Here is a 24,235-nt window from a genome sequence, read left to right as displayed (position 1 = left end):
GGTTGTCACAGGGCATGGGGCTGAGCTCCATGCATTGGTATACTTTTCTAAAGTGATCTTACATAACTAGTTAGTGCTTCATTTTGTTTTATTAAAAACTTCTTTGCTAACATTAATTAATAGCATATCTTAGTAAAAGTATATTTATTAACAAAAAATTCTTTTGGCATATCTTGTTTTTTAGGGAGTGGTTATATCTCTTGTCACATGAAATGCTGAATCCTTATTATGGCCTCTTCCAGTATTCAAGAGATGATATCTATACATTGCAGATCAATCCTGATTCTGCAGTTAATCCGGTATGATTGGTGGTTATAACGATATGAACTAACTTATGACCTACAGTGTGTTTTCATCTTTAAATGTCAGTGTAGTTTATGACATAGGTTTGCTGTCTTTGTTGAAGTCACATCCTTGGACTTGGCAAGTCCTCTTTTAAAAATTTTTCTTAGATAAATGATTATGAGTGTATGCATCAGTTGGGCCCAGGGAGGTTTTCTGCATCACTGTTTATAGTAGCCCCAGCTGGAAATAACACTGCGGTCCATAAGAGGGGTTGATTAAATTATGACGTGAAGCAGAATGACGTGGTTAAGAGCTTAGACTCTGGAATTAGACATGAGAACATATCCTGGTCCTGTTACCAGCTAGCTTTGTGACTTTCATTGACTTAAGCCTCAGTGATAAAATATAATTTGAACCTGAGAGAAGGGTTGTGACTGTTAAATGAGACCCTGCACAGTGCTATACGTGATTAACCCTATTACATATTATTAAGTACTCAACAAGTGTTAGCAGCTGTTACTAATTTGTTGGTTTTATAGTATTTCTATTATCTTTCCATACAAGGGTATATTATAGAGCCCCTAAAATGATGTTGTGGGATAATGGATAATGCTATGTAAAGATAGTATTTATAATATATTAGGTGAAAAGAAGATAAAAAAATAGAATGATGCAACTTTGGTAAACATACGTATATGTGAGAACATTGAAAAGATCCACACTGTAATACTTACAGTGGTTATCTCTCAGTGTTAAGACTATGGGCTTTTTTTCCTTGTCTGTATTTTCTAAATATTTTGTAGTGAACAGGTACTGCTTTTTTAAAAGAAAAGTGCCATTTGTAAGGTAAAAGGGAGGCTTAAAGGTGAGCTTAGGGATGGTTAAACAGAGAAGTAAAGGAAGTTTAAAATACAAATATCCAACAGTAATAAAACAGTATATCATGGAAGACCAAACCTGTCTAAACATGGTAGGCATAGTAGGTTCCTTGCTAGGTATTCTTCCTAAAGGGAAGATTTTTAGGTGAAGATTCTGCTTGACCAGAATTCTGCTTGATCATTCACCGTAGTAATGATAGCTCACATTTGTTGAGCATTTACCATATGCCAGGTCCAATGCCTTGGGCTTCATCACCTCATGTTACTACCCACAGAGACCCTTTTTAGATACTATTATTACCCTCATTTTTCCAGATAATGGAAAATTATTTCTACAGAGGTTAAGCAGTTTGCCCAAGTGTACATAGCTAGTAACTGGTAGAATCGGGACTCTAGTCCAAGTTAGACATGAAATCTGTGCTCTTAAATCTGTGATGTTTTGAAGTTCAGTTTCTGGTTAGGTCAAGAGAACAGGGCGGTAGAGAACTGAAAGCTTTTCTGCATGACAGAGCCATGGTTATAAGGAGCTCAGCAGGAGACGGGAGGAGAGAGAACAGGATCTGCAGGAGATTTAGTGAGGCTGCTAGAGGGACTAGACTCAATTTCTGAGGATGAATTTTACAGAGTGACTGCCCTTTCTTTGCGAGAGGCGTTGACTCTGGTATAATATTTTATAGCAAAGTGTAGTATCTCAAGTGTGCCCTATAGAAACTCTCCCTAATGAGTATTGAGCTTTGATATGATAACCTATCCACTTAAATAGTTACAAATTGGAGTATAAGTTGATACTTATTATTTTAAAAATTACTGTTGCTTACATATTTAATTTATATTAAAAATTCCCTAGATAGTATGTACCTTGAATATTTATATAAACTCTTTTCAATTTTAGGAACATTTATCATACTTCCACTTTGTTGGACGAATAATGGGAATGGCTGTGTTTCATGGACATTATATTGATGGTGGTTTCACGTTGCCGTTCTATAAGCAGTTGCTTGGGAAGTCCATTACTTTGGATGACATGGAGTTAGTTGATCCAGATCTTCATAACAGTTTAGTGTGGATACTGTATGTATCTTGTTCATTAGAATCTGAGCTCTTAAAAGATACATGTTTCAAAATGGATGTACTTTTTTTGAAATATAAAACATGATGAGACCATATGAGACTTTTCCTCTTTCTACTGCTTTTGTGTATTTTCCAAATTCCTAAACTTTAGCAAAAGTGTTATTACTTTAAAAGGGGAAAATGTAGTATACTGTATTTTTAAAAGCACTTAATGATTTCCTCAACATGATACAGGTTCTGTTTCCATTTTTCATGTGTGAATAAGATGTTTCTGCTCAATGATGATTGCGGAAACCATACTTGAAAAAGTATATTTGTAAGAGTCAGTTCTGTTTGTTGGGAGGTCATTTGTTTGTGAAGATACACTGGCCGTGCTTGTTTTTACCAGGTACACAAGTAGCTTTCTCAGTGGGGCTCCTCAGGTGTTGGTCACTTGGATTACCGAGATTCTGGTAAAACTTCTTACCTGAAAGCCAAACAGAACCGAGGTTTCCCTGTGTAAAACCCAGCTTTCCAGGGCTTCCTCATTACTCAATAAAATGTTCCCAGGGTTTATGAAGGTTAAAGCTCTTTGACTTTTCTGCCCCCCAACTAGGAGGAATGGTGGCATAAGAACTAGTAAAAAGAACACAGGGTCAGATGTTCCTGTGTTGGTCATGTCGTAAAACTACCTTAGTTTTATGTGTCTCACTGATTACTATATCTCCGAGATCTGAATTTTAGATTTTCTAGTCACGTGTCTTTCCCTTTCTTCCTTTCTAGCGAGAATGATACCACAGGTGTTTTGGACCACACCTTCTGTGTCGAACATAATGCCTATGGTGAAATCATTCAGCATGAACTTAAACCAAATGGCAAGAGCATCCCTGTTACTGAAGAAAATAAAAAAGAATATGTCAGGTAAACACTTATATCTTCTTAAGCCTGAGACTTGTTTTAATGTTCTAGAATGGTGGTACAGAAAAACAGTGATGCTTAGGTAGTGTTACTGCCACAGAATGGGCTTCTGCAGAATTAAGTGGCTTAAAAACCACCACCATTTTATTACTTCTCATGGTCCCGTGGGTCAGTTATTTGGATCGAGGACAATAGGGATAGCACACTGCTCCTCCGCATGGTGTCAGCTGGGGTGGAAACATTAAGGTGGCCGCTTCATTCACATGTCTGATGCTTCACCTAGGGTGGCTTGGCTGGCTGGGGGCTGGCTGGACTGGACGCTGGGTCACCATCCGGCACCTGGTTCTCACTGCTGGCTGGGCTCCTTGGTTATCCGTGTGGTGTCAGAGGCCTCTCTCTTCAGCACAATAGCCAGACTTCTTATCGGGTGGCTGGTTTCCCAGAGCACAGGAGGAGGAGTTGTGGGATCTTTTAAAGGCCTAAGCCTGGAACTGGCCAACATCACCTCTGCTGTATTCTCTTGGTTAAAGCGAGTCGCATACCAGCCCAGGTTCAGTTGAAAGAGGGGCTGTACAAAGGCACTGATTTCAGGAAACACGGTTTGCCATGTCATATGTAGTGTACCTCCCACAGCTAGCTGTGCAGAAGCACTTTTGTGCTATATTACTAGGACTTAATCCTATTTATAAATAAAGATGTGGGTTTATATAAGAAATACATGTTTTCAATAGAAATATAATTTATGAAAATAGAAATATAGTGATATATATAAATAGAAATGTTTATTAAAGAAATATAGATACATAAGTACTATATTTCTTACTAAAAAAATCAAGAAAATGTTCACGTTTTACAAAATCACCTGTTGATTGAGGAATCTAGAAGTATTGAGTGTGATCATTTGGCTCATGGTATGTAATGATAATCAAATTTAGGAGTTTGAACTTCACCGTATGTACACAGAAGTGTGCTTGCTGTACTTTTTTGCACAGAATATGTCCTCAGGTCTTACTGGCTGAAATGTTTTGGTTTACAGATGAGGCCCATCAGTCTCATAGCCTGTGAACACTGGTAGAGCTTTGTTGGAGACCAATTTGAAAACAGCTGCCAAAATGAAAATGCATATGCAGCTGCATTCTTAGGAATCTATTGTTTGGAAACACATTTGTAATTAAAGAAATACAGGGCTGTTTAAATATTACTTGCAAAAAAAACCCTGAAAACTGCAAAATGTTTGTAGAAGAGGATGATGAGATATATTAAACAGAATATTGTGTGGCTATTTAAAAAGATTCTACGTAAGCTGTCACTTAAAAAGCATGTCTTGGAACAAAGTCTGTATTGTTTTATTCTCATACAGAAGATGTTCAGGAAGACCACTCACCCAATAAAATGTTGCCTAGGGTGGGGGAGTGGAAGGGATAGGCCTGGAAGTAGAGACGAAAGAGGGTAGAGAGTGGACTTGCGGGTTTTACTCTGTCTCCACATTTAATGTTTGTTTTTTTAACTACGATTTTCCTTTTAATAACAAACATATTACATTTGTAACTTAATGAGGAGCTTCCCCACGGTCCAGTGGTTAGAACTCCATGCTTCCACGGCAGGGGGCATGTGTTTGAAGTTTGATCTCTGGATGGGGAACTAAGATTACACATGTCAAGCAGTGTGGCCCCCACCCCCCCCAAAACACCCACCCACCCACCCCCACACACACACACATATAACAATTAAAAAATAAAATAATAAAAGAAGAGTGAATGGGAATTTCCTGAGGTTCAGTAGTGTGTCACTTCCAGGATCTGGAGTAGACTGCTCACTTTCCAGGATTCAGTCATGTTTACAGCACACAGTAACTGTTTCTTGGGGCTTCCCAGATGGCTCAGTGGTAAAGAATCTACCTGCAGTGCAGGAGACATGGGTTCAATCTCTGGGTCAGGAAGATCCCCTGGAGAAGGAAGCCTGGGGAATCTCATGTACAGAGGAACCTGGCAGGCTGCAGTCCAGCGGGTGGCAAGAGTCTGACACGACTACCAGTGATTATCCCTTACCAGATAGTTTTGAAATTTTAAAAATTATAAAGAAAAACTTTTTACAGGTATGCAGTTTTGATGTGCCCTTAAACAAAAATGAGGTACCCCAAGGGATACAGTTAATATTAAGTAACTTATTTCTTAGAGAATTATTTCTCCCAAGTTTGGGAAAGGAGATACTGACAAATTGGGAGTGTGAGTAGTTCTGAGGTTTGTGAGTTAAGTTTTCCTGGGAAGATAGATAAAAAAAAAAAAAAAAGCAATTCATATAGAAAGTCTAAGTCCAAACAAAGACGTAAGTAGAGCTACACATGAGATGTAGTTTTGTGTACTTTTTGTTGCTAAAATTACATCTTCCAGGGCTTTTAAAGCCTAAGGGAAAAACAAGTAGTCAAAAAGTGCTTGCTAGTGGCTTTTGGAGAAGGAAGTGGCAACCCACTCGTGTCCTTGCCTGGAGAATCCCAGGGACGGGGAGCCTGGTGGGCTGCCGTCTATGGGATCGCACAGAGTCGGACACGACTGAAGTGACTCAGCAGCAGCAGCAGTGGCTTTTACTGTTTCTTCTCATTTTGGATATGGGGATTCTCTTCACCTTCCCTTCCCCCATATACAACCCACAAAATATAAAGAAAACACCCGACATGTTCAGATTGTATTTTCAAGTGAAATCAGAAAAAGTCATTTTCGGTTGAATGGGCTCTTTTTTCTGGTTATTGGCATGCATGCTAGAAGCTGAGAAAATCGTTTCACTTAGATTTTAACTTCAGACCCATCTGCTCTCCAGCCAACTTCCAGTTTAATAGGAGTTTTTTGAAGTGAAGAGTTGCTGTAGCGATGCTGCTTTTGTTAGTGGAAGGTTACTGCTTTTTAATTTATACTGCTTATAATTTATACTGAACTGCCTCACTACTGAGGATCCATCTACCTTCAGTAATCTGAGATTCTTAGATCTTAGACTAAATTCTTAACGCTACATACTTGTAAAGTGCAGTGTTGCTAATGTACTAGAGATTCATAGTAATTACCAAATCTGAATATATTTGATCATACAAAACCCCTGCCCAATGTTTCCAGGCTTTACGTGAACTGGAGATTTTTACGAGGCATTGAGGCGCAATTCCTGGCCCTGCAGAAAGGATTTAATGAAGTAATTCCACAGCATCTGCTGAAGACATTTGATGAGAAGGAGTTAGAGGTCAGTGTATGAATGTCATATCATCTAGTATAACAAAGCAAGGTTGAGAAGTTTCTGTTACTTAGTTTTAGAGGAGTTGTATTTCTGGTGTTTTTGAAGTTTTTCTGTGTGTTGCTGTGAGAATTCTAACTCATAGGAAAAGCCTTTCATGTTTTGGAAATTCTGCAAGTAGTCTCTCTTCTATTGTAACTATCCTCTATTTTTCCATATTATCCATTCTTCCTTTTAACAGGTTTTGTGTATATTCTTACAGTGTTACTTCCCATTCTTTAATTAAATGGCTCTTGATTTAGTTAAGTGAAACTTTATCAATTGGTCTCCACCATATTGCAGTTTATATGGAATAAAAACCTAGACCCAATTGGATTTACGTTAAGCTTTACAAGAAAGCATTTGATAGACAAAAACCTAGAGGAAACATTTAGGATCGTCTCTATCTAAACAAGAACCCACCTGCAATGCAGGAGACCTAGGTTCGATCCCTGGCTTGGGAAGATCCCCTGGAGAAGGGAAAGCCCAACCACTCCAGTATTCTGGCCTGGAGAATTCCATGGACTACAGTCCATGGGGTTGCAAAGAATTGGACATGACAGAGTGACTTTCCACACTATCTAAACATCTTCAGTCTCTTCGGAAATTTTTGTTACTAATACAGACTTTAATAACCAGTCCAAAGTCACTGCAGATGGTGACTGCAGCCATGAAATTAAAAGACGCTTACACCTTGGAAGGAAAGTTATGACCAACCTAGATAGCATATTCAAAAGCAGAGACATTACTTTGCCAACAAAGGTCCATCTAGTCAAGGCTATGGTTTTTCCTGTGGTCATGTATGGATGTGAGAGTTGGACTGTGAAGAAGGCTGAGTGCTGAAGAATTGATGCTTTTGAACTGTGGTGTTGGAGAAGACTCTTGAGAGTCCCTTGGACTGCAAGGAGATCCAACCAGTCCATTCTGAAGGAGATCAGCCCTGGGATTTCTTTGGAGGGAATGATGCTGAAGCTGAAACTCCAGTACTTTGGCCACCTCATGCGAAGAGCTGACTCATTGGAAAAGATTCTGATGCTGGGAGGGATTGGGGGCAGGAGGAGAAGGGGACGAAAGAGGATGAGATGGCTGGATGGCATCACCAACTCGATGGACTGAGTGAGTCTGAGTGAACTCTGGGAGTTGGTGATGGACAGGGAGGCCTGGCATGCTGCGATTCATGGGGTCGCAAAGAGTCGGACACAACTGAACAACTGAACTGAACTGAATCATTGTTTTATTTTAAAGCTAGTCCTTAAAGCACCCTAGGTTTGGTTTTATAATTAAGACCTTTAACAAATACATCTGAATTGCTACTGAACTGCTTTGGAAAGTAATGAGATTTTATTCTACCTGAGGTCCCAAAATTTAATTAGTGCCTAGAGATAGCATAAATATTGGAAGTCTATACATAATTTAAAACATGATTTTAACCTCAGTGTCCTAACTAAATCTGTTAACAGTCTGTTAGACAAACCTAAAAAGATTGGTTTGACTCAATACCATTCCCATTCTTTTCGTGACTGAACTATTCAATAGTGAAATGACCAGAAGGAAGTAGGAGGAATAAAACACAGCAGGAATGACAATAAAGTTGAAATATGATGCATTTTTTTCTGTTCATATAATAAATAAGGAATTTGGCCTTAAAGTTACCACTCCTCTGAAGAAAGGAATTTCGAGAGGTATCTTCAGTATTATAGGTACTTCTGTAATTCTATTTGGATAACCACTTACCTGTTCATGTAGCTGTGATTCAGTATTTTTCAGAACCCTGTAGAAGCTTTGTTGCAGATTTTATTCAATAATGTTACAGTTTATTATATAATTTCTACTGCTAATGAAATTAAGCTTTTCATAAGAAATATATATATATAATTTATTTTAGTGTTATACTGGGTTATTATAATTATAAACTGTGGAATTTTCAGGTTGAATTATGTTCTGTACTACACATTATCATAAGTCAGTGTTATTCACAGGTTAGTAAAATGACTGTCTTGGACCCTAAGGAGGTGTGAGTATTAATAGTATCAAAGTGATTTTGATACATCATTTGTACTGAGCCTGCAGCAGAGTGCCAGTGGAGCTCTGTAGTAGCGCACTCACGTATTTGTACTTTGGTCCCGCTTTAAGCAGACAGTGCCACTTACTCAGCGCAGTTTCTTGAATGCCCATGCACTGTTGGCTGCTTTCACAGGATATAATGAAACAGATATGACTGCCTTATTACTGCAGGGGAAACTGTGGCCAAGGGAAGTGAGCTGAACTGCCCAGAATTCCAAAGCTAATAAATGTTGAAATTGGAATAGTAGATACAGGTCTTAAGGAAGGCATATGTAAACTGTATTTACTCTGAATCTAGTTTCATTAACATTTTTTTTAGAATTCTACTGTGAGATGATGGAACTTCTCATCTTGTCATGTCCGTCACTGTGGTTCTCAGATCCTGGGTAGGGAACCTGCAGTGTATAGGTACTCATGGAGCTTTTAAAAAATACCGATCCTAATTCACCCCAGATTCACAGAATTAAAATATGAGCACAGAACCTAGTGTGTATATTCTGAAAAACTTTCCGGACGGTTCTGACGTCTACCCTCGATTAAGGACACCGTTTGAAAGCGAACATTGCAAATCTTAAGTTCCATTTTAAGGAATTTTTGGCCTGACTTGGGTTTCCATTGGCTCATTATTTGTGCAATATTTTAACAGCTCATTATTTGTGGACTTGGAAAGATAGATGTTAATGACTGGAAGGTAAACACCCGGTTAAAACACTGTACTCCAGACAGCAATGTTGTCAAGTGGTTCTGGAAGGCTGTGGAGTTCTTTGATGAAGAGCGACGAGCACGGTTGCTTCAGTTTGTGACCGGCTCATCCCGAGTGCCTCTGCAGGGCTTCAAGGCTTTACAAGGTAGGAGAGAGGGAGGCACAGAGGATCTGGCATCTCGTTGTCAGGGGCAGGGGGTTAGTATTTGGTGTATGCAGATGGTGTACGCTTATAAACAGATTCTCTTTTCACTCTGGTTCTTATCTGTAACTCTCGTGTCTTGATACCTTCTTCTTCCTTTGTTCCCTCCCAAGAGCCTTTCCCGCTGGGTTCTCTGTGGTTGTAGTGAGTGCCGCATGTCAGGGGCATGTGTGCTGATGCTCTGCCTTTCTGGACACCTTGCTTTAAAATGCTGCTGCCCATTCCTCTAGGGAAGTCTGTCTGCTTACATGTTCACATCTCAGCCTGGCAAGCGTTTACCCACTTGGGAGGCCTCTCCCCTCTGCTTTTTTAATCTTTTAATAGAGGCAGCATGAGTCGTGGAAGCCATTTGTCTGATCAGAGCACTTGTAGTTAATGCATGGCATCAGACCATCTCACAGCCATATTCCATTTTTAAGAATTGTTTTCCATGGAAGAGCTGTTCAGGTGGGGGATGCGTTGGGGTATTGCTAGTGATCGTGGTGCTTCACTGGGTGGCAGTGTTCCTTTACCTCTGAAGCTCTTCATTTTTAAAACTGCTGCTGCTGCTGGTGACTGAGGGTGTGGGAAGCAAGACTGGTACATGACTCCACAGAGCTGCGTACAGTCTGTGTGTCAGAATTCTGTGGGGGAAAACAGACTTGAGTCGTGTCTGCATTCCCTGTGTGGAGAACTCGTTACCAGCAGACTGCCCAGATGCATGAAGTGAAGTTGTATTTCTGCAAACTCTTTATTCTCTAGACTGCTGATCTTTTGCTCTGTGTGAAGTCTGAGGAGTGAAACCTAAATTTGCATTAGGCTGTCATCTTTTTGAATATGTGCTGGATCTTAGATTTGCCCCTTTGGGACAATGATTGTCCATAGAAGGTAGAAGTTGGCAAAAGGTTTCAATCCTGAACTTTTTCTTAAATCGAAAGGCTAGCAGATCAAGGAATCAGCTTGTTATCCAAGGCAGGTTCCAGCTTTTAAAAACCCAGATTCTTTCTGGGGGCCTTTTGGCAGCTGTGTGGAGTCACCAGTACTCCCTTAGCCCTAGACCCTGTGGTTTATGTACCAGTTTTATTCTGAGATTTTGAAGACTGACACATGTGCCCGCAGTGATCTGACCCACATTGGCTCCCTCTGCAGGTGCCGCAGGTCCACGGCTTTTCACCATACACCAGATCGATGCTTGCACTAACAACCTGCCCAAAGCCCACACTTGGTGAGTTACTTCAGTAGCTTTTTTCCCTCATGCCAGGTATATAGGTGTTAGTTTCAAACAGATTTGACATTTTATTTGTTCTTTTTACTGATTGGACCCTTAAAAGAGTTGCTTATCATTCCTTTTAAGTGGATTAAGATTATCCAAAAATGGGTAGGAAAATCCCTTTGGGAGGTTTTCAAGTAAATCGCAACTTGAGAGGAATGTAGCCTCTTTCTTGTAGTTTTCTATGTGACACAGAGTGATACGGCTGTATTAGTTTAGTGTAAACTAATACACACTTGGCAGTCAGTTGCCCTGTTTTGAATGAACTGTGATTTGCTTATTTACAGCTTCAATCGAATAGACATTCCGCCCTATGAAAGCTATGAAAAGTTATATGAAAAGCTGCTAACAGCCATCGAAGAAACGTGTGGATTTGCTGTGGAATGACAACTTCAAGGATTTACCCAGGACTCTATTTATAGCCTGAGGGACAGACAGCCTCCTTTCAGCAGAGTTTCAAGAAATGCTGAAATACAGGAAAGCGCCCCCCCCCCACCCCCCTTTAAAACATTTTAGGACACTGTGAGGGGAAGGACAATTTTGAAATTCCTTTTCAAGGAAAAAAAGAGGTCTTTGTGCTTTGCCATGAGGCCACATTCAGCTGCTATTTAAAATTAATATCTTGAACCTAAAGAATGCTGACTTTTCCTACATTTCCAGAGTTAGGCAGTATTCTACACTTAAAGACTACTACTATTTTTATAAAAGGTAATCTATTCAAATCACTTCACAGATTTCAAGTCTATCAAACATCAAGACAACTTCAGCAGTCGGTACAAGTCACATTTCATTTTGAATACATGATTTTGAACAGCTCCTGTACTTGCTCTTTGTAAAAAATAAAATAAAATAAAATTATTTTGAATTATTCTACCTTTGTAAACAATTGGCTACAAAAGAATCTTTAAAAAAAATTAAGCCATTTACACGTTTAATTGCATTTTTCTATAGCAAAGCATTATATTTTAGAAGCATTATATGTTTCAACCTAGCCTAAGTGAGTCTTTTTTATATTTTTCAAGCACGAATTCTCTGGAATACAGCTATATAATTTTGGTTGTCAAGTTCCTAATGCAACCATTTAGTCTGAACTTAGTAGCTTATTTGCTACAATAAAATGATGCATTCAGGGGCTCCCTGTTCTTTAAGAGACTTTAAAACAGAAACCTTAATTTTTTATCTTGAATGAGTATGATCAGGTATTTTGGATTTACTTTGCATCTTAAATGGAAATACTGCATTTTTATAGCTACTCAGATCACATGGATGAAATGGGATTTTCATTCTGTTACTGGGTCAGCTTATCTTTGATATATATATATATATATATACTATTTCTGTAAACCAAAGTCTCCTATGACAAGTGCACCTAATTCATATTATAATTATGGTAAGTTTCTAACAAGTAAACCATCCTGAATCTGTTTAGCTGCTCATATCTTAATCAGTTAAAATTATGAAAAAGGAAAAACTCTGCTCGAAAGATTATTTAGCAAAGCTTAGAAAACTCTTTTACCTAACAAAATGAAGTGGGGGTGGTGGGGCAGGAGATGTCATTACTAAAAACAAAAAACAAAAAGTGGTTCTAACTCTCATACAGTCAGTCTGAAGAGTAATTTTGGAGGTAAGGGAATCTCGGTTCCCTTGGTGTTGAAGATGAGCATTTGATTTTGAAACATCCAGACTCAGCTTTCAAGGTGCGTGGCATGTTGCATGATCCAGAGGGCAACCAGAATTCTGGAGTGAGAGCCTGGAAAAATCTGAAGTCGTGAGTGGTTTTTTAAATTCAGCCGTCAGAAATCTGCACTATTCTATTTTTTACATTGATGTAAAATCAAGCATAGCAAATTTTGATGACAGCTTTGTTTAAATTTTGCAGCTTAATTATCAAGTGAATCAGCCCTTTGTGTTCTTTGATTTGATGGACTGGAGACAAGGGCTTCCTCAGAGGTGCCTCAGAAGTCATGGTTAAGAGAGGAGGGACAAAGAGAGGGCGGAGGAAGGCCAAGTTGGTATTTGAGCAGAGGCCTCGAACTCCCCACCCCCTTTTACCCAGAACAGCTCTGATTTTTCTTTTATATATATATATATATAGGAATTTCACATAAGGTTTCAGAGACTAGGAGGGGTGGGGGGATGGGTAGAATACAAGAGGTGGAAAACTTGCTGCTTAAAAAAAAGTTGAGAACTACTCCTGCAGCTTCTATGTATTTATTTCATTCAGCCAGATTCGACAGCCACACGCAAGCTGGTTTAGTCGTAACTGTGTAGTGAGCGATGCGCTTATGCTGAGCTGTTTCTTCCTGCTTTGTTTTCTTACTGCATTCTTAGTTGTACCGGAGAACATCTTGAAATGCCCTGTTTGATTATCAGTAGTTTTCGGCTTTCACAATAATACCTTATTGGTTGCAGGTCCATCTTTTAAATTAAAGCACTGTGCAGTGCAATTGTGCCTATTACCTTTCAGTAAAAGTGAGTGCATGATGAACACTTCAGAGAAACTGTAACTGACAGATGAAGTACTAATGACATGCTACTCTCAAAATTGAGCAGGCAAATACCATCGCTTTTTGAGTGCCTTTTTAACTTTATGACTTAATAGAGCTTTAAAAGAAACAAACTCCCCTCCCTTACAGTCTATGGTATCACCAACATAATTTATAAAAACATGATTTAGATTTCATTCTCAAAGTCACGTTACCTGATTACTTCTAAACAGGTGCTAAGCAAACAAAACCCCCAACGAATCACTGAACCTTGGACTTGCACCTCATGTTTAATGTGAATATTTATTTCCACATGTCCCTCTTAGCTGGGTTTTTCCTAATCCTTCCTCTAGTTGTGTTATTCCAGATACGTGATGTCGTGTTTCCATACATTGCCTCTGCATCATGAATGCTTAATTATGAACAGTGGTTACTTTGTAGAGCACATATGCAGTACAGAGGTGAGTTTGTTTCAGAGGGTCTTACTTCTTTGGTTGTAAAGAGTTTTTAAATAGTGCTGTGTATAGTGTACATTTTGTTTTTGCACATAGTTTGTTGCCCTGAATGGGTTTTATTTTTAATCAAGTCTTTTATTTTTCCCTTGTAATTACGGTCCAGAGCACAAGTTTCCCTTCTTTTAAATACAGTGTAATTTGCTTTATTTTATAACACTAAGTTGGCTTGAACTTCCGGTGCGTTGAGCTGGCTGCATTGATGGGAGTCTGAGCTTGTCCCAGACGTCCTGACAGTTTGCTAGAGCAGCTCCTCCTGCTTGTCTTCAGGCTGCAGCAGTCAATGGCTGCCGTTTGTGGTATTTAATGTACTTACGTTAGAATGATGGTTGTACCAAATGCTGAGTTGTTCTGTTTCTAGATGTAATTAGTTCACTTATTGTAATATTCTTCTCTCAAACTGACTTTAAAAACAAAGTTTTATCATTTTCATTGTATGTGTATTTATTACAGAGTGTTTTAGCTTTGATATTCTTTGTATTTTCACTCAGTTGTTACATGAGCTTTATCAATAACATCTGTATAAATGGTTTTTAAAAATTAACTATGTATGTGTCCATGCCGAAGTTGAGCAATAAATGAATGCTGTTTGCACTGTCACAGCATCAAAGTTTTTAAAGAATATTGAGTTTATAATGAATTGTTTTTAAGAACTTTGGCTCTATCGAGAGTGACTACAGACCATAAAATGTGAAGTTTAAGAAGATCCACGGGCCTTCCTGAGTTGACGTCTTTGTCATGAGGGCTCGGGACCCTTCTGCGTCAGGTCTGGCAGGGAAGCTGCTCATTTTCTCCTGCGGTGGCGCAGCCTTAGTGGTCAGTGTGGCCAGTAACAGCTTTCCAGGCTCTGGAGGGCAGAGCTACGACCGGGGCCTCATTTGCTTCCTTGAGCAGTAAAATCCTCGAAAAGCAGAAATCAGTTACGTTTTCCCAAAGAACCATGGCTTTAAGGGTCATAATTCACAGTTCTATAAACATAGTGAATTAAAGTCTAGCTATCTACATAGGTGGACAGAGAACTGGATGTTTTTTCATCCACAACAGTCTGTGTAAGCCTCTCCTCAGCATAGGCCACGCAGAGAGGCATGTCTTGGCGGGGCGAGGGGGTGGTGGTGCAGTGGAAGCAGTCCTGTATTAAAGTTCCCAGAGTGGGCATGGGGTCCATTTTTACATCCTTTTGAAATGTACCTGTTTTTGCTTTGCCTCACATTGCCAGTTTACTTGTTATGATCTAAAATTTATATATACTTTTTAGTACATTAAGGATTTTAGTAGTAGTATCATCTATAAATTACCTGAAAGTTTGAGTAATACGTGACGTTTTCCTGCCCTGTGGTGACCTGAAAGGTTTGTCTTTTTATTACAATGAAGGTTAACCTCAGCACCACCCACTGCATTTATTTGTACTTTATATCCCAAATGCTTTTGGTAGGATATGCACAGCAGAATGGAGCAGAGGTAATTACACAGAAAAAGGCTTAAAGGCCCATAATAATATTCTTAGCAAACTAGACAAGTCAGATTTTCAAGTTACATTTCATTAAAAGGTATGTACCTTAAACGTGGCTCGCTGTCCATTCAGCAAGCACCTCTCACGCTCCTACCACATGTCCGGCTCTGCACCAGCTTTAGGGACACAGCTCTGGATGGTGGTTAAAAAAACGGAACTTCCAAACAAGTGTTCCTAGTGTCTGTCTCCGAAGCTACAGTGCAAACCGAGGTGCTCAGAACTCAAGAGTGTGTGCAGCAAATCAGTCAGTCAGTCATGATGGGAACATGACGTTAATGACCTCACCTCAGCAAGGCTTCAAATCCCTTTTGGTTTTTAAAAGTTGGTATTGTTCCCCTACTCCCTTTGCCCATGACATCTCAGATTCTAGCATACCTTTTGTGGATGTTTGGGCTGGGATTTATCTAGGTTATCAAAACAGTCTGAGCTGTAGTCAGACTGTAAGAGATTAAGTGTTTTATAAGCAAAGGAAGTGGAGAGACAACTGTAGCACCCTGAGGGGTGGGTTTTCCTCCTGCTGATCTAAGCGTTCATGAAGACTTCGCTCGCCCAGAAGAGTTGAGATGGAGAGCACGTCACACTCAAACCTTGAGACCACTCACTCTTCCCAAAGACGGTGACAGTGGAGAGCCCTCAAGACAGAAGGACAAAGTTCTGCTTTTTAATTCAGGTACAGTTGACACAGATTATATTCATTTCACGTGTACATGATGATTCGCTGTCTATATTGTGAAATGGTCACAGTCTTAAGATCTATCACCACAGTCACAAATTTTTTTTTCCTTGTGATGAGAATTTTTAAGATCCCTTAGCAGCCTTCCAATATGCAATACATTATAGTACCTAGTCACCATACTGTACATTACATCCCTATGACCTATTTTATAAGTGAAAGTCGCTCAGTCATGTCTAACTCTTTGAGACCTCATGGACTACACAGTCTGGAATTCTCCAGGCCACGATACTGGAGTGGGTAGCCATTCCCTTCTCCAGGGGATCTTCCCAACTGAGGGATCGAACCCAGGTCTCCCACATTGCAGGTGGATTCTTTACCAGCTGAGCCACAAGGGAAGCCCTTATAACTTAAAGTTTATACCTTTTGGCCACCCTTCACCCATTTTTTCCTTTCCCCATCTCTGACAACCCCCAGTTTGAATCTACAAGCTCAGTTTTGAAGGGTGACAAGGGTTTGTTTTTGTTTTAAATTGACACATAAGTGAGATCAGATGATATTTGTCTCTTATTTAACTTAGCATAATGCCCTCAAGGCTAATGATGTTGTGAATGACAGGATTTCCTTTTTTTTTAAGCTGATTATTTCAGTGTGTGTATATATGTACATTTTCTCTATCCATTCATCCATCGATGGACACGTAGGTTGTTTCTGTATTTTGGCTATTGCTTCAGTTGAACGTGGGGGTGCAGATAATCTTTTCCAGTCAGTGTTTTCATTTTCTTCAAATAAATAACTAGAAGTGAAACTGCTGAGTCATATGGTAGTTCTGGTTTTAATTTCTTGAGGAACCTCCATAGTGGCTGCACCGGTTTACATCCCCACCAACAGTGCACCAAGGTTCCTTTTTCTCTACATAGTCACCAAAACTAATTTTTTGGCAGCAAAGTTATGAGATGATACCTCATTGTGGTTTTGACTTGCATTTCCTTGGTGATCAGTGATGCTGAGCACCTGTTCATGAACCTGTTGACCCTCAGGTATCTTTGGGAAAAAATTATCTATTCAATTCCTCTGCCTATTTTATAACCAGATTGTTTGCTGCTGAGTTGTGTAAGTGCTTTATGTACTTTGGATATTAACCCCTTATCAGATGTCTGATTTGCAAATATTTCCCCCATCCGGTGGTTGCCTTTTCATTTTTTTGATGGTTTTCTGTGCTGTGCAAAAGCTTTTCAGTTTGATTTAGTCTCACTTGTGCTTTTGGTGTCAAATCCAAAAAAGGAAAAAGATCATTGCCAAGACTGATGTCAGTGAGTTCACTGCCTTTTTCTTCTATGATTCCAGGTCTTACCAGTCCTAATCCATTCTGAGTTAACTATTTGTGTATAGTTAAAACAGCGGCCTAGCATCATTCTTTGCATGTGGCTGTTCAGTTTTCCCAACATTATTTATTGAAGAGAATATCCTTTCCCATTGTATATTCTTGGCTCACTTGTTACTGAATTGATTTTATATGGTGGTGGTGGTGTAGTTGCTAAGTTGTGTCTGACTCTTCTCTGTAGCCCGCCAGGCTCCTGGGCCCATGGGATTGTTTGGGGCTAATTCTGTCCCATTAATTTATGTGCCTTTATGCCAATACCATATTGTTTTCAGTACTGCAGCTTTGTAATATGGTTTGATGTCAGGGAGCCTGATGCCGCCAGCTTTGTTCTTCAGAGAGCAGAGTTTTAAAGGCAGTTCAAATTTAGTGTATTTTTTAAGCTAAGAAGAAACTGGCCATGTCCATCAAATTCTAAGTTAGAGTTTGAGTAGTCTGAAATTCCATTCAACGTTTTCAGCATGTCTAGATTTAATCTAATAGATCACTCTGTAAGCTGCAGCCTAAACCCCAATTTTGGAATTCCTTCTGTTTATGCCATTTCTCTTAATGATCGCCGTCTTCTGTCGGCCCTACCTATCTCATTCTCCTTTTGCAGACTCTCCCTGTTTTCAATGTGCTACTTCTTTCTATTGTGAATAAATTCCCCCGACACCCTTAGTTGTTTCACTAAAGGCTCTATCCTCCTGCCTTACTTAGAGGTTTTCTTTTCCTTTCTACATTTTATAGGAGAGGCAGCTAATTCTCCAGTGTCCCACATATAAAGCTAAACATACACAGTTATTAAAAAAAAATTCTCATTACCAGTTTAAAAAAAATCTGAGGTAACAGATTTTAACTACACTTGTAATCATTTCACAGTATGTACATTTATCAAATCATTGATATATGAAATTGTATAAATTTAAGGTATCGTATAAATTTAAGATATGTATCAATTGTATCTCATTAAAAGAGGAGAGACTCTTCATCACCTGTTTCCCCAAACCCATCTTACTTTCCAGAAGCTGCTACTCCTAAACCTTCTGTCAGCTCTTCCGGTATTTCCACATTTCCAGACGATGTGGTTAATAGTGCTCTTCATTACTTTTAGACAGTTTGATTTGGGTGGGGGGCAGAGGGAATGAAGGAGGAGGATATTTATAGATTTAGTTCTCACACAAACCACCTCATTCTGTAACACCTCCTCCCCCACCCCCATCCAGTTATAGTTAAATTATAGTTCTGAGTCACTTTTCCGGAGAAGGCAATGGCACCCCACTCCAGTACTTTTGCCTGGAAAATCCCATGGACGGAGGAGCCTGGAGGGCTGCAGTCCATGGGGTCACTAGAGTCGGACACGACTGAGCGACTTCACTTTCACTTTTCACTTTCATGCATTGGAGAAGGAAATGGCAACCCACTCCAGTGTTCTTGCCTGGAGAATCCCAGGGATGGGGAAGCCTGGTGGGCTGCCGTCTATGGGGTCGCACAGAGTCGGACATGACTGAAGCGACTTAGCAGCAAGTCACTTTTCAAATGTGTGATCATAAGCTTTCCCTGGGTGGTTCTGGGCAAACCGGCTTCACATATAATCCCCTCTCCACAGGTACTTGGATAGCAAGACCTTCCACTGAGTAAAGTTACCGCTTCATAAATTTGCATTCTACTTTTCAAAAATGCACTGGCATCTTTTGCTTCCTATTGTTTGACCTTTGCTTAGCAGTCCCATCCCTTTCCTGGTAAATTCCCTCACCTGTTCTTCTTTTTTGTTATTCCCAGTTACTTAGTCTGATAAAGAGCTAGCAGAACTAACTTAAGAGTCCTAAAGCATTAAAAGGAAAAAAGAAAAATTAAAACAAGCATGATACCTGTATAACAAATTCGAACAGTATATTATGCAGTGAGTTAGTAATATATACCTGGGGACTGTTCTTCCAGACCTTGGTGGTTTTGTTGCTAAGGTGTTTTTGACTCTTGAAACCCTATGAACAAGTATGTGTAGCCCACTAGGTTTCTCTATCCATGGGAATTCCCCAGGCCAAGAATACTGGACCGGGTTGCCATTTCCTTCTCCAGGGGATCTTGCTGATCCAGGGATCGAACTTCTGCATTGCAGACAGTCTCCTGCTCTGCAGGTGGATGTTTAACTGACTGAGCCATAGAGGCCACCCTCTGTCTATGCTGTACTGACTGCACTGCATTATACCCACTCATACCACAGTGTTTTCAAGATTTGCTCATTTTATTTAAGGATATAGCATGTATAGCTAGCTAGATGTTATTTTTCTCTAACAGTTTTAGAACTTATGTTCTGGCTCTTGTGCATTTCCCGCATCCTGTCCATTCACCTGCACTAACTGTCACAATATATATATTGCAGCTCCCTGCATGTCTGTCCTCATGATGCTCTGAATTTGGCTATCCAGGGAACTCCTGCCTGCCTAGAGCCCCCACCCTGTCAGCTGTCATTCCAAAAGGGCAGCACGTGGGACCAGAGCATTGGGTTCAGCTGCTACTCTTCTCTCCAAGGTAAGCAGATCCACCCTATCATGGCCAGCTGGCCTCCCTGGGCCTCCATCCTTGTCCATATATTCCTCTCTGTACACCCTAATGGGAGCCTCTCTTCTCCCTCCCAATCCTTTTCTGGTGCCCTCTGCCATTCTCTGGCTTTGATTAGCAAAGTTCCCATTTCCTCAACTGCTCTGAGGTCCCCCCGCCCCTCCTGGCCTTTACGGAAGCCCTCCTATTCAGGAAGGACATCACTCTGAGCGAGTTTTCCTTCTTCCTCCTCTGCTCTCCCCAGAACAGGGTTGGTGTACTCCTTCCCACCTGCAATCACGAGTGCTCTTTTGAACACAGATGGATGATCTTACACCTGTCACCCCTCCCAAATGACAGAGGCCATAATGCATAATTCTCATCTCCCAGCCTCCATATGACAAAGTTACAGACTTAACCATTGTATTTTTAAGGTTTAACCCTAAGACCCACCTCTAATGATAAGCCCACACTTTAGCTCTTTTCTGAATTAGAGATCTTTTTTTTTGGTCCTCAAGTGCTGTTTTTGTTCATCTAAAGCAACAGGCTTCAGGAGCTGGCTACTCAATTGAGGCTTGTTAATTGCTTTCATGCACCTCTTTTAAAGTTTTAAGTCAAATTCAAAGCAGTAAACTTTAAGAAAACAGTATTTATTTTAAAAGTTATTTCATAAAGAGTACTAGTCAAAAGTCATTCAGAAATGATTCTTCTGGTTTAGATTATTTTACTGGCTCAGTTCTAGCTCTGCCCTGGTGAAGTCCACACTGAGGAAGCCTGGCATCATAGGAAGGGATTTTTACTGTACTGAAAGGAGGCCAAATGAAGCCGACATTTGAAGCGCTCAGCTTCCAATTCCCGGAAAAAAGCGTCGTCGTCGCCCTGTGTTATCATGTACTGCAGTTGTTGAATTTCCTTCTCCATCTTAGATCTCAGCTCCCTCTTCACCTTATATAACATCTAAAAGAGAATTCATGTCATCTTGCTAGTCACAACACGATCCAGGCCCTCATCTATTTTTATTCCCTCTCTACTTTCCTACTCATTAAGCTTCTGCAGTAATTTTAATAATTTAGCAGCAGCTCTCACAGAGATTTGAACAGGTAAAGTTAAAATCACAGAATACAGGTTTTGAATCGTTGATAGATCTTACTAGTATCCTCTCCACTTCTATTTCTTAAAAATGTAAATAAATGATTTCTATCTTGTTAATTATTACCTGGGCCTGTGATTTCTCTCTGGCTTTGAGCTCTTGACGTTCCTGTGATATGGCTTCTGCCAGCAATGAAAACTGTTTACAGGGAAGAAAAAAAACCAAACCTTGTATTTGTAGTCCAAATATAACAATTAACGTTCACAGGCTTAAAATCTTTAATGCAAATCAGCAATACAGATTCTACACTGTGGTCAAGCACTAGCTAATTCTAAATTTCAGCCAGTCTAACCTGTGTAGCGACAAGTTCTGAATTAACACAGACTCATGACAGCAGGTGGTCAAGATCAAGCGCAGCAGAAGGTGAACAAGCGGTGAGCCCACCTGGTCTTTATAGTAGTTCTCCATTGAGTCCAGTTCATTCTGGTGCTGTTTCTTTTGTTCATCTCGCTTTTCTTTGGCATAGTTTCTTAGGTCTCGTAACCTTTGCTTTTGAATTTGTAAACCTTCTTCAAACAGTTTCTTAAATATCTGTTAATTATTTAAGTCAGAAAAAGTTATGCGGAGTTTTCATGGAGGAATAAAATTTTGCCCAACTAGAGGTATGCATACTGACTGTATTTCACAGAGTTTTTTTTGGAAATATTAGCAAATAATACTTTAATACTCTACTATATGGATATCACATTTTGTTAATTCACCAGCTGATGGACACTGGTAGTGTTTCCTCTTTTTGTCTATTATAAATAGGGCTGTTACAGTAGGAACATCTGTGTATAGTTACCTAGGGGTGAAAGTGCTGGATCATGTTTAACCTTCTGAGGAGCTGCCAGACTGTATTCCAAAGTGGTTGCGCCGTTTTATAACCCCACCAGCTCTGCATCTGTGTTCCACCTTCCACATCCTTGCCAATACTTTATTTTAGCCACCTTTATGGGTGGGAGTTTGTCACTGTTGTTCTCATTTGTATTCCTTCAATGACTAATGATGTTCAGCATCTTTTCCTGTGTCCCAAAGGTTCTTTGCTGCAGCCATATATACAGGAAAATAACCCCAGAGCAGAAGTAAATGCTGCATGTCCACTTGTGCACAGCTGAGGGCCACGTCATTATTATCTAGGCCACAGATAAACAGCTGTTCAAAGGATTTGGATATGCCCACTTGTCCTCCACTGATTTGTAAGAATTCTTGACCAAAGTACAGCCATGCATTCATTAGTCGGTGGTATTACCTTAGTGTGAAGTTATTAAACCTCTCAAAGCCTAAGTATCCTCTAGAAATGAGGATAATGGTATGACTCCCTTCAGAGTATTTAGTCCCATGAAGTAGAATTACCATAATGTTTTACTCTAGAGATGAATATTGCTAGTTTGGAATAACAAGCTTGATAAGGATGAAATAGCAAGTATCCTGTGGAAAGATCTCACAGCATACCTATCCATTATTTTCCTGATTTTGAGTAGAATCTGAGGTCATGTAATGACACCTTAAGTTCCTGTCTCTTAGAACATGTTCCCAGCCCCCTAAAGCAGTCATCCTGGAAAAATACCGACACACAGGAGGTCAGAGAGAATTAAGACTTCACATTAAGATAAGCGCAGTAGAGAAATTCAGATGACCAACAGGCACATGAAAAGATGCTCAACCTCACTAATTATTAGAGAAATGCAAATCAAAACAGTGAAGTATCACTTCACACCAGCCGGAATGTCCATCATTAAAAAGTCTACAAATGCTGGAGAGGGTGTGGAGAAAAGGGAATCCTCCTACACTGTTGGTGGGAATATAAGCTGGTGAAGCCACTATGGAAAACAATATGGAGCTTCCTCAGAAAACTAAAAATAGAATTACCATCTGATCCAGCAATCCTGTTCCTGGGCATGTATCTGTACAAACCTATAATTTGAAAAGATACATGTGCCCTGATGTTCATAGCAGCACTGCTCACCATAGCCAAGACACAGCACCAACCTAAACGTCCATCAGCAGGTGAATGGATGGACACAGAAGATGTGGGACATATATGCAATGGAACATTGAGTAATGTCATAAAAAGAACAAAATAATGCCATTTGCAGCAACACAGATGCAACTAGAGATTATCTTACTAAGTAAGTCAAAGAGAAAGACAAATACCATATAATATCACTTATACGTGGAATCTAAAATATCACAAGTGAACCCATCTACCAAACAAACAATAGGGGTGGAGAAAACAGACTGGCAGCTGCCAAAGGGGAGAGGGTTGAGGGGCCGGGATGCAGCGGCTCAGCTGGGGTTAACAGGTGCCAACCTTCATAGAGAGAATGGATAAACAACAGGGACCTACTGTATGGGATATTTGTCAATATCCTTTGACAAACCAGAATGGAAAAGAATGGATGTATGACTGAGTCATTGCTGTAAAGCAGAAATTAACACAACTATACTTCAAGTGTAAATCAACTATACTTTGATTTTAAAAGTAGTAGTAGAGACCAAGAATAGACTGGGACACACTACGGCAGTAATAAAATGAGGTGCGAACAAGTCTGAACTCAGACTTGCATTCAAATTAGGACAAGAGTTGCAATGAAGGTGGTTCAAAAAGGTAACAGACAAAATTTATCTTTTTAATTGGACTGGACAGAAAAGCCATAGTTACCATTTCTTCCCGGCTCCTCATTCTCATCATTTTTGAACGCAACTGAACTCTATAATCATCATAATATTTTCGGGCACGAACAATCTGCTGTCGATTTTCTTTTATCTTTGATTGGGTCAATTTCTGCCTATGAATTCGGTCCTTGAAGTCTTGCTAAGGGGAAGGAAAAAGAGGTAAGGACAAAAGGAAGACAGACTCCGATGTTCTCATCTGCCCTGCTCCCCATCACGATGTCTTCAGGCAGCAAGCTGGCTATGGAGGGCCCGTGGTCTGCTGGCTGGGCAGAGTGTGTGGCCCCCAGAAGCCTTCCAGTCTTTGTTGGTAGGTTCATCATCGGAGTCGGAAGAGCTGCCCTACAGTCCAGTGGTTAAGATTCTGTGCTCCCACTGCAGGGGGCATGGGCTCTACCCCTGGTAAGGGGAAGTAAGATCCCGCATGCCATTTGTGTAGCCAAAAGAGCGGAAAAAGAAGAGCCATCTCCACTGAGCCCCTCTCAAACGAGAATCTCATCTCCCTGTTCCTCCAGGAGGTCACTTAAGTAATACCCAGATGCCCACTTAAAAGGAGTAGAAAACTGGCACTCTCAAAAGATGCAAAATTAAGGAAATCAGGTGATATCTTAGCAAAGTAGTGAGGATGAAATGAAGTCATGAAGGAAAAGCCTTCTAACTACCTGTCCAGACACATGTTTTCTTCTCCCCAGCACCAGAGTCCCACATGCAATTCCTGATGCTTCCCCTTCCTTCTCAGGAACT

At 40.1% G+C, this 24,235-nt stretch overlaps 2 protein-coding genes across 3 annotated transcripts in view; one reads left to right on the top strand and one right to left on the bottom strand.

Annotated features, from left to right (window-relative positions):
• The window catches only part of SMURF2 (SMAD specific E3 ubiquitin protein ligase 2), a 111,276-nt gene extending 99,801 nt beyond the window's left edge, over positions 1-11,475 (top strand). The window contains exons 13-19 of the mRNA XM_061392405.1: positions 185-299; positions 2,056-2,234; positions 2,997-3,134; positions 6,236-6,356; positions 9,097-9,298; positions 10,484-10,559; positions 10,892-11,475. Of these exons, the coding sequence (XP_061248389.1) occupies positions 185-299; positions 2,056-2,234; positions 2,997-3,134; positions 6,236-6,356; positions 9,097-9,298; positions 10,484-10,559; positions 10,892-10,991 (931 nt within the window). The 3' untranslated portion in view covers positions 10,992-11,475. The remainder of the gene's footprint in view (positions 1-184; positions 300-2,055; positions 2,235-2,996; positions 3,135-6,235; positions 6,357-9,096; positions 9,299-10,483; positions 10,560-10,891) is intronic.
• A 938-nt stretch (positions 11,476-12,413) lies between these two features.
• Positions 12,414-24,235, bottom strand: part of CEP95 (centrosomal protein 95) — a 45,140-nt gene continuing 33,318 nt past the window's right edge. The window contains exons 17-20 of one of the 2 annotated variants that reach the window (XM_061392395.1): positions 23,481-23,633; positions 21,221-21,367; positions 20,903-20,974; positions 12,414-14,503 (exon numbers count right to left, since the gene is read on the bottom strand). In XM_061392395.1, the coding sequence (XP_061248379.1) occupies positions 14,477-14,503; positions 20,903-20,974; positions 21,221-21,367; positions 23,481-23,633 (399 nt within the window). In that variant the 3' untranslated portion in view covers positions 12,414-14,476. Of the gene's footprint in view, positions 14,504-20,315; positions 20,644-20,902; positions 20,975-21,220; positions 21,368-23,480; positions 23,634-24,235 lie in introns of those variants that run through there. The other variant, XM_061392394.1, reaches the window with a different exon arrangement.

Source organism: Bos javanicus, chromosome 19 (genome assembly GCF_032452875.1).
Source record: "Bos javanicus breed banteng chromosome 19, ARS-OSU_banteng_1.0, whole genome shotgun sequence".
Taxonomy (NCBI): Eukaryota; Metazoa; Chordata; class Mammalia; order Artiodactyla; family Bovidae; genus Bos; species Bos javanicus.
Note: the sequence above shows the minus strand (reverse complement) of the source record. Positions and strands in the feature narration are given on the sequence as shown.